General features: G+C 43.9%; 1 protein-coding gene across 1 annotated transcript in view; it reads left to right on the forward strand.

Moving 5' to 3' along the window:
* LOC126252449 (solute carrier family 22 member 7-like) overlaps positions 1-8,755 on the forward strand; it is a 156,932-nt gene extending 148,177 nt beyond the window's left edge. Inside the window, exon 9 of the mRNA XM_049953343.1 lies at positions 8,543-8,755. Coding sequence (XP_049809300.1) covers positions 8,543-8,755 — 213 coding nt within the window. The remainder of the gene's footprint in view (positions 1-8,542) is intronic.
* The last annotated feature ends 322 nt before the right edge of the window (positions 8,756-9,077 follow it).

A 9,077-nucleotide genomic window follows, 5' to 3' on the forward strand; every position in this document is an offset into this window, starting at 1 on the left:
AACATAGTCTGGAAAAACGTCCGCAGCTAACAGCTAGGAACCGACATAAGATCCGCCTGGTACAAAATAGTTAATGAAGCAATACCGGCGAAAGAAAAACTTCTCAGAATACATTTGTCGGAGTCTGACAGATGTTGACAGTATAATCTTATCGGCACCATGCCACAGAGATACATTGTCACTTGGGAGTAGTGTAGAAACGGTGTGGCTTTGATTTGCAGAACAACAAGACAGCACATGGCACTAATATTAGTGCTACAATCGGACTAAAACTACTACCCGCCACCAAGGAAAACACCTAGACATGGTCAGTAGGACGTACCAAGCATTATTTGACCAGTAAGCAGGAAGAGCGGTCGTACATAGGCTACGGAGTATACATCGCAACCTAGGTACAACTATTAACGAAATGCGCTAAATCTAGGCACAAGTATGCAGATTATATCTCAGTACTAGAACTGACGGAAATATAAAGTGGTAAGAAAAGAATGGATAGACATAGGAATGCTGCTGTAAAAGTCTTTCTCTGGTTGGCTGCTGCTGGTGGTTGCCTTCAAGGACATGCCTTTTGGGAAATGAGGCATCTGGGAGTGCGTCACTTTCCTAAGTTAATGTATTTGTCCCACACATCCAGTGGCACTGATAGTTACGAACTGCCTGTCACTGAAATCGGCAGTAAGGCGAGGGACCATCTTTCTAAATATTATATCCTGTACCAAGACAAAAAAAAGAGGCTGCTGCGGAAAAACGGACTAAGTAGGGCTGTGAACCAGAGAAGATGATGTGTGTGAAGATGCTACAGGTTAAGAAGAAAAAGAAGATGAATAACAAGAAGACGACGACGACAAGCGATGAGATATGACTAAGAACACAAAATTTTCATTGCCTATTTACAAAATTAAGACAAAACTTTACTATAAAGAGCGCTAAAGGCACGTATAAGGATTGGACCGTTTTCGTCTATGGACGATGTCGATGTCCATCCTTCCCGACCAGCATAATCTGTGCGGTCTTGGCCAAATTGTTGGTGCTATTTCACCGCACCTGGAAGTGAAATTGCATTTCGTCTATATACCGCCATATTTTCACGTTGGATCTGTTTGCATTTAAGACCTCTTTCCCAGATTTCACTCCAACGCTGTGAATCACCCTTTTATCCGTACAGCGGAAGAACTTTGTCTGCAAGTAAAACAGAACATACACCAACACACTGTTCTGACAATGTGCCAGTCCTTTGCACTATGTTCTCAGCGTGGGACGACATGCGTGACTTACTTTTTTGAAGTACCTCGTAAAAAGAAAAATTTTATGAAATTTTGTCATATGGTGACATGGTTGGAAACCGTGGCTGTTATTTGAAGACAAATGCTGATGGTGTTGAGACAGCAACCAGCAACAAATTTATTTTAAGTTCCTTTATTCAAAAGGTACCGTTACCGGTTTCGAGTCATTACAAATTCATCGCCAGATGGCTTTCGTGCTTTCATTAGAACATGTGGTGCGTTTTTTACCGATTAGTTGTCCTAAAATACAACTAGTACATAATTATAAGCACGTCACACAGATGGTTGCGTTAAAAATTTGCATTGCGATGTGACTCACGTGAAATATCGGTTTGGCGTACTTCTTTTCATAGTTTTCGTCCAGCAGACGAAGTTCGTAGTTTTCGCCACATTACAACCATTGCACTCATAAACTTGTATAACTGAGTGTTTCAGATTTGTCACTGAATACATTTCTGTCAAATTCCTACCGTTGTACACGTAAATTTGTATCACTGAGCACTTCAGATTTGTCACAGAACATACTTCTAACATGCACCGCATGGTTTGATAGATACAAAGTGTTTACAAATGTATGAGTGTCAAAGATAGTATGACATATTCTAAAGAATTTGTTTTAAATACAAGGGAACACTAATTATTGGACCTGTGCGCATGGAAACGCTATGGATGGACTAACAAGAAAACTAAAAGGCGGATATCGTAGGTAAAGGAAACGTAACATTGGTACACAGGATAAGACGTGAAACAAAACTATTTATTTCTTAAGACAGTGATTTAAGACATCTATGAAAGTGCTATAGCCTGGTAATTACGTACTATTGATTGTGAAACACTATACAATTCACAAGAGAATCTCTTAAATTAGAATCGCGGTCGTAATTAGAGGGGGGCGGGAAAGGTTTAATACTCGCATTCCGACCCACATTCACTCAAAGAGCAGCAAGACCCCAACACAAACATGCAACGAAGCTAGGAGGTTTGTTCCGCTGTGTTGAGAAATGATTAAATAAGAGTAAATCTGAATATCACGGTTGCATTTAAAGTTGAATCTCGGTTTGGCGAAACAGCGGCAAGGAGAGCCACACATACACGCTTACGCACTTAACATGAAATCACAAACCACAAATACAATTGAATAATCCGGACGGGATATATTTGATATTCCAAAATCAGAGAAATAAGTAAACTGTAGGACAGACACAGGGGGCCTCGGGAAAGTTTGGCTAACAGTTAACTCGTGTGGCCACGTGGTTCGCGGAAACACAATTTCTACATACTGTGCCCAAATTTTAGCAACATTAAACCACGCAGCTGCGACCAATAAACATTTTATAGAGGACACTTTTGAACAGACGAAGGGTAATGGCAGAGGGCCAACAGACTTAATATTAACCCACGTGGGTGGTTTCCAACGGACATATAGTAATGTAACAAAAAAATTCACAAAGAGGCAAACATTGTCAAGTTTCGGAAAATATTAGAGTGTATGCACACGCAGTCGCAGGCACACAAACATTCGCACTGAACCGAGGGCGCACTTCCTACGTGAGATCGCTTCAGCATATGCAACACGTTTGTGCTACGTTCTTCTTATGGACCAAAGTCTGCATTAGGAATCAAACTGAAAGTCTGCAGTTGCATTGTATTCCTTCCTGCGACCCAATAAAAGAATCTTTATAAGACGAAACGCGAGGCCAAAAACTAAAAGCTCCCCTCTCGCTATGAGACAACGCGCCACGCTGTTAAACCAACTCACTCTTCTTTGGAGAGACCCCGGCTGTAGACCCTCGGAGAGCTGGAAGCAGACCGCCCATCTCACACTAAAACTTTTCCTACACAGCCCCGTGGCCAGAAAAACCCAGAGATGAGGCTTCCGCCACCAACCTAACAGCGGTAACTTTCCCACAAAGGGAACACACATCTTTGCCTATGTGAAAACTGCAAGGATTGGCCATTGTGTAAGACTATCGCTGATTCTCTGCAGCAGACTAAACCACCGTACAGCAAAATGAAACACACCCACATTCATTCACTCACGCATGCCAGAGAGTTTTAAACTAGGAAAACAAGGGATAAACGTATTATGGAATCCTAGTCGTTTGTTGGGTTACATATAAAAACATGGAAGACTTATAATGGCGTTATAGAAGCATTTGCAAGTCTAAAAAGAACCAACATAACAACCATATGATGCTTGCAAATCGTAGAAAGAAATAGGCTACGGATAGATTGTATCATAGCTCAGTCTTCTCTGGCACGAAGTTTAGCAACGAAGACACCCGAATTGTCCTGTAGGATGCAAAGTGCACTGGAAAGCAAATAAAATGATAGTGAAAGGGGACTCTAGGACACTTTCACCTTAACCACAATTTTGCTCTGCAAGAAGGGATCTATCCTATCCGTCCTCTTTTTACTTGTTTCGAGAATATTCTTCAAAACCACTTCGGGTCCAAATTAAGATACTTTTCTCCCATCATCCAGTACACCGTCACCTAGAATACATGTCTCGAACTCATTATGTACGACTATTTTATACAAATAAACTGAATTTACCGATCGTAAATACATTTTGAGCATACATCCAAGGGTGAACTGCCGGCATCGGAGACCAGAACATGCCCCTTGTCAGGAGGGGAACCGTAACTGGTATCTAGCGAATATACACTCCTGGAAATTGAAATAAGAACACCGTGAATTCATTGTCCGAGGAAGGGGAAACTTTATTGACACATTCCTGGGGTCAGATACATCACATGATCACACTGACAGAACCACAGGCACATAGACACAGGCAACAGAGCATGCACAATGTCGGCACTAGTACAGTGTATATCCACCTTTCGCAGCAATGTAGGCTGCTATTCTCCCATGGAGACGATCGTAGAGATGCTGGATGTAGTCCTGTGGAACGGCTTGCCATGCCATTTCCACCTGGCGCCTCAGTTGGACCAGCGTTCGTGCTGGACGTGCAGACCGCGTGAGACGACGCTTCATCCAGTCCCAAACATGCTCAATGGGGGACAGATCCGGAGATCTTGCTGGCCAGGGTAGTTGACTTACACCTTCTAGAGCACGTTGGGTGGCACGGGATACATGCGGACGTGCATTGTCCAGTTGGAACAGCAAGTTCCCTTGCCGGTCTAGGAATGGTAGAACGATGGGTTCGATGACGGTTTGGATGTACCGTGCACTATTCAGTGTCCCCTCGACGATCACCAGTGGTGTACGGCCAGTGTAGGAGATCGCTCCCCACACCATGATGCCGGGTGTTGGCCCTGTGTGCCTCGGTCGTATGCAGTCCTGATTGTGGCGCTCACCTGCACGGCGCCAAACACGCATACGACCATCATTGGCACCAAGGCAGAAGCGACTCTCATCGCTGAAGACGACACGTCTCCATTCGTCCCTCCATTCACGCCTGTCGCGACACCACTGGAGGCGGGCTGCACGATGTTGGGGCGTGAGCGGAAGACGGCCTAACGGTGTGCGGGACCGTAGCCCAGCTTCATGGAGACGGTTGCGAATGGTCCTCGCCGATACCCCAGGAGCAACAGTGTCCCTAATTTGCTGGGAAGTGGCGGTGCGGTCCCCTACGGCACTGCGTAGGATCCTACGGTCTTGGCGTGCATCCGTGCGTCGCTGCGGTCCGGTCCCAGGTCGACGGGCACGTGCACCTTCCGCCGACCACTGGCGACAACATCGATGTACTGTAGAGACCTCACGCCCCACGTGTTGAGCAATTCGGCGGTACGTCCACCCGGCCTCCCGCATGCCCACTATACGCCCTCGCTCAAAGTCCGTCAACTGCACATACGGTTCACGTCCACGCTGTCGCGGCATGCTACCAGTGTTAAAGACTGCGATGGAGCTCCGTATGCCACGGCAAACTGGCTGACACTGACGGCGGCGGTGCACAAATGCTGCACAGCTAGCGCCATTCGACAGCCAACACCGCGGTTCCTGGTGTGTCCGCTGTGCCGTGCGTGTGATGATTGCTTGTACAGCCCTCTCGCAGTGTCCGGAGCAAGTATGGTGGGTCTGACACACCGGTGTCAATGTGTTCTTTTTTCCATTTCCAGGAGTGTATTACTCCTCTGCCACTCGAAGTAGCAACTACCAACCGCTCCAGTAACATCATGATTCTAGTGGGGGATGTAATTCGGCAATGGATGTGCAAGAAAGTGCGATAAGGGCGCGGGCGGTAGGTGAGACCCATCTCCTCAGATTTAAAATCCTACTAACTTCAGCACGCGTGACACGCCATTCGGAGGGTCTGACGAAAAACGTCACTGCGACATTTTTTGTGGCAAATTTTATCCTCTTTATTTTCATAAGCAATTAACTTTGATGAAAATTGCAAAGTTTCAGAATTATACGCGAAAAGCCATAAAAGTTTCATTTTTCGAAGTTTTTTGGATTTATGACCCATTTTCGAGAGGAAGTTTTCTTGAGACAAAATTCGATTTTAGCAGCTTTGCAAACGTATACAAAGCTTATCAATAAAACTACTACAAAACATTCCGATATTTGGCCTTTTTGAATATCATTTGACTGGAATAAGTGTATCGCAGGTTATGTTGTGCTGAAAAATAGTGTTAAATTTCCGACTTATTAGTATTGAAGTTAGCCAGTCGGGCCGTTGTGCGCGCAAATTCAAACGGTCCGACAGAGACGGTGTCGCCAAACGTGTACTTGGTTAGGTTTCATAAAACCGAACGACAGGATGATACGAACATTGGATACGGGACAGAACTGACGACCGAAACCGAACCGAAGGCCGAGCAGTCTCGTGCACTGTCATCTGCGCTATGAGAACAACTGATACTAACTGTATGTGGCGGGCTGCTTGAATTTGCACGCGAAACAGCCTGATTGGCTAACTTCAGTGTTAATTAACTCGAAAACGGCTCAACTTATGGAATAGTTTTGCTTGAAAATTATTTCTCAACAACACCATTACAAGCTTTTCAGACTGTTTCTGATCACCCTGTATTTCTAAGGTGTAAATCACAGATAGGAAAGTACACCCGTGTGGAAGATGCATCCCCAGGACAACGACTTCTCGACTGCATCATATAAAGATGGGTGCGTGGCGAGGACAATCATGTGGTATTACTTCAACTTACCCGAAGGTTCGGAGTTTTCAGTCAGAGGTACAGCCAAGGATTTTATCTGTCAGTCATCATTTGTATCACCTCTAGTAATGATTTGTTAGTATGAAACATGCCAAGTTGTTGCATACTTCGGAGTCCGCGTTAACACTGCTCCTAGCTGGAAATGTCAGATGAAAGGCAAGGGCCTACAGCATCTAGTATTCATATGGATAGCAAAGTAGTGTTGCGTTCAAGTCAGTCTCCTAGATGATAATAGGTTTTACCTACTTTCATTTCTACCATACATCCTCCAAACTGGACGAAACTGAATAGTGTCTCAATAACTCCGTTGGTGAATTATTTGCAAAAATTAAGTAGATGATGCTTTGGAATTAGCTGCTCTTCAGAGCAATAGTGAGAGTGAGAGTCAGTTAAATGCAGAAATGAATTTTATAGTGATGTTTGGACTATTTTCGAAAGGTTCCATATTTATTTGTGTACCAGTTTCTTAAAGTGTTGGAGACGTTGATGAATCATATAACGCCATCGACTGAACAACAATCAAATCATTGCGATGAATGTAGGTGCCTATTCACAAATAAAGGCGTAGTCTATGCCGGAAAGGCTATGAGATGCATACGCATTTTTTATTGATTACTTCGCAAAAGGTTAAACAATAACTGGCGAATAATACTAACGTCGTCTGCAGCACGAGTATAAAAAATAGGTGAATACTTCGGAGAGCAGAGAAAAAAAAAGTTCATTCATCAAGGTAAGCACCTATCCAATAAGTTGTTTCAGTAGAGAGGAATAGAAAGATAAAATGTACGAATTTCTGGAACATTCAAATTCAGTTGCACAGATTCGGCATCGTCGAAATATATGTTCCATTTTTTAAGATAATTTTGGCTGGAAATGTTGAGCTTACGGCAAGGGTCGGTAGGCAGTTCAGATATGGAATATAGGTTGACTATTTCATGGAAGATAACAGCAACGAGCCACTTTTCACAATGCTATTTATATATTTAAATAGCGCCGAACCGACGGCCAGTTCACGTTAAGATAAATGGAATGTGTTGTCGTTGTGTTTGTTATTGTCGTTGTGCTATTCACTCTGAAGACTGGTTGCTGCAGATCTTCCAGCTGTGCAAGTCTCTTCATCTCTGCATAGCTGCAGCAACCTATATAATTTCGAATCTGCTTACTGTAATGAAGGATAGATCTCTTTCTTCAATTTTTACTTTGATCCCATCCAGACTTCCCTCTGCTACCTCAGTAACTATTCCTTGGATCGTTAGGGTGTGTCTTCTAGTCGAGTTGCCTTGAAATTATTTCCTACTCGGTTACAATCTGAACCTCTTGAGTACCTGTCCAAACTATCCATCCATTCATCAGTATTCTTGTGCAGCATCACGTTCCACATGTTCATATTATTTTTCGTGTCTGTACAGTGGAATACACTCACTGTAAAAGTGCTAGATGAATAATCTTTTCTTCGCCTACTTTATTTCCTCTTATTCTAGTATCTTCTATGTCTGTAGAGGTTGCAGTAATCTTGTGCTTTACCCATACATAGATGAGAATTATAGAGTATAATAAAATAGTATTCTTTTAGCTATATGAGCAACTCAACTCTGAACAACGGGAAATCCATGTTCGAGTCCCGGTCTGGCATAAATTTTCACTGTTGGCATTCCCTTATACAGCTTATGCATTTAATAACGGCTGTAGTCACCGCAGTGTCTGTTGCTTCGGACATGCATGCATCGTTTTTCTTAACAACACAGGCATTGCAACATCGTATTTATCCGCCGATACCAGGCAGCGATTTTCTATGAAAATGTCCTACCCTATACGGGAATTACATAATGTGTGTAGGAGTACAGGCTGTGATCAGAGACGACGACATTTGAAAATTTTGCTCTGGCCGTGAGTCGGGGTCGGTTAGCCAAAGCGGTTAAGGCGACCCTCATGTAAAGCGGAAAATCCGGGTTCGACTGCCAGTGTGGCACAAATTTTCACTGTCGCCATTCCCTACCATAGCTGACTACATTTAATGAACTTTGAAATTTTACTGATGATAATTTGGTTCAAATTTATGTGAATACTTTGGTTCCGCCGATCACAAATTCAACATGAGCAGTAGTAACTAATTTGTTGCAGGCTGGATCTGTAGATGAACGGCTGCCATTTGCCATCCTCTCGGCACTCAATGTTCTGGCAGCTGTTTCCGTGTCGTTCTTGCCAGAATCAGCTCTGCAAAGGCTGCCGGAGACCCTGAAGGATGCTGCAGTCTTTGGACGAGGTCGTCGTTACTGGAGCTGGAAGCCTAAGCCACCACCGATTTCTACAACAGAGCAACATGTTCTCACATGATTCTCTCGTGGTATAGTGCCCACACCTCTTGTAATATCTGTATCAGAAAACGAATGAAAATGTTGCTATAAATGAACTCAATGGGTCCCTCACTAGCAAAAACTCACATTCGCTACAATTTTTACCTTATCTTATGACAATATGCGCCACAGGGAACTTGTAGAGCTCGCGCAATGCAACCTGGCCCCACGTACAAACGATTTCTCGTTCTCAGTGCTGGGCGAGTCCATCTCTATGTTCGAAAGGGCGGCCACCTCGGTTTTCTGTCGGCTACTGAGCTGTGCGCTTCGTCTGTTGTGTAGGAAACATTATCCCCTCGCTG

This window comes from Schistocerca nitens, chromosome 4 (assembly GCF_023898315.1).
Source record: "Schistocerca nitens isolate TAMUIC-IGC-003100 chromosome 4, iqSchNite1.1, whole genome shotgun sequence".
Classification (NCBI taxonomy): domain Eukaryota; kingdom Metazoa; phylum Arthropoda; class Insecta; order Orthoptera; family Acrididae; genus Schistocerca; species Schistocerca nitens.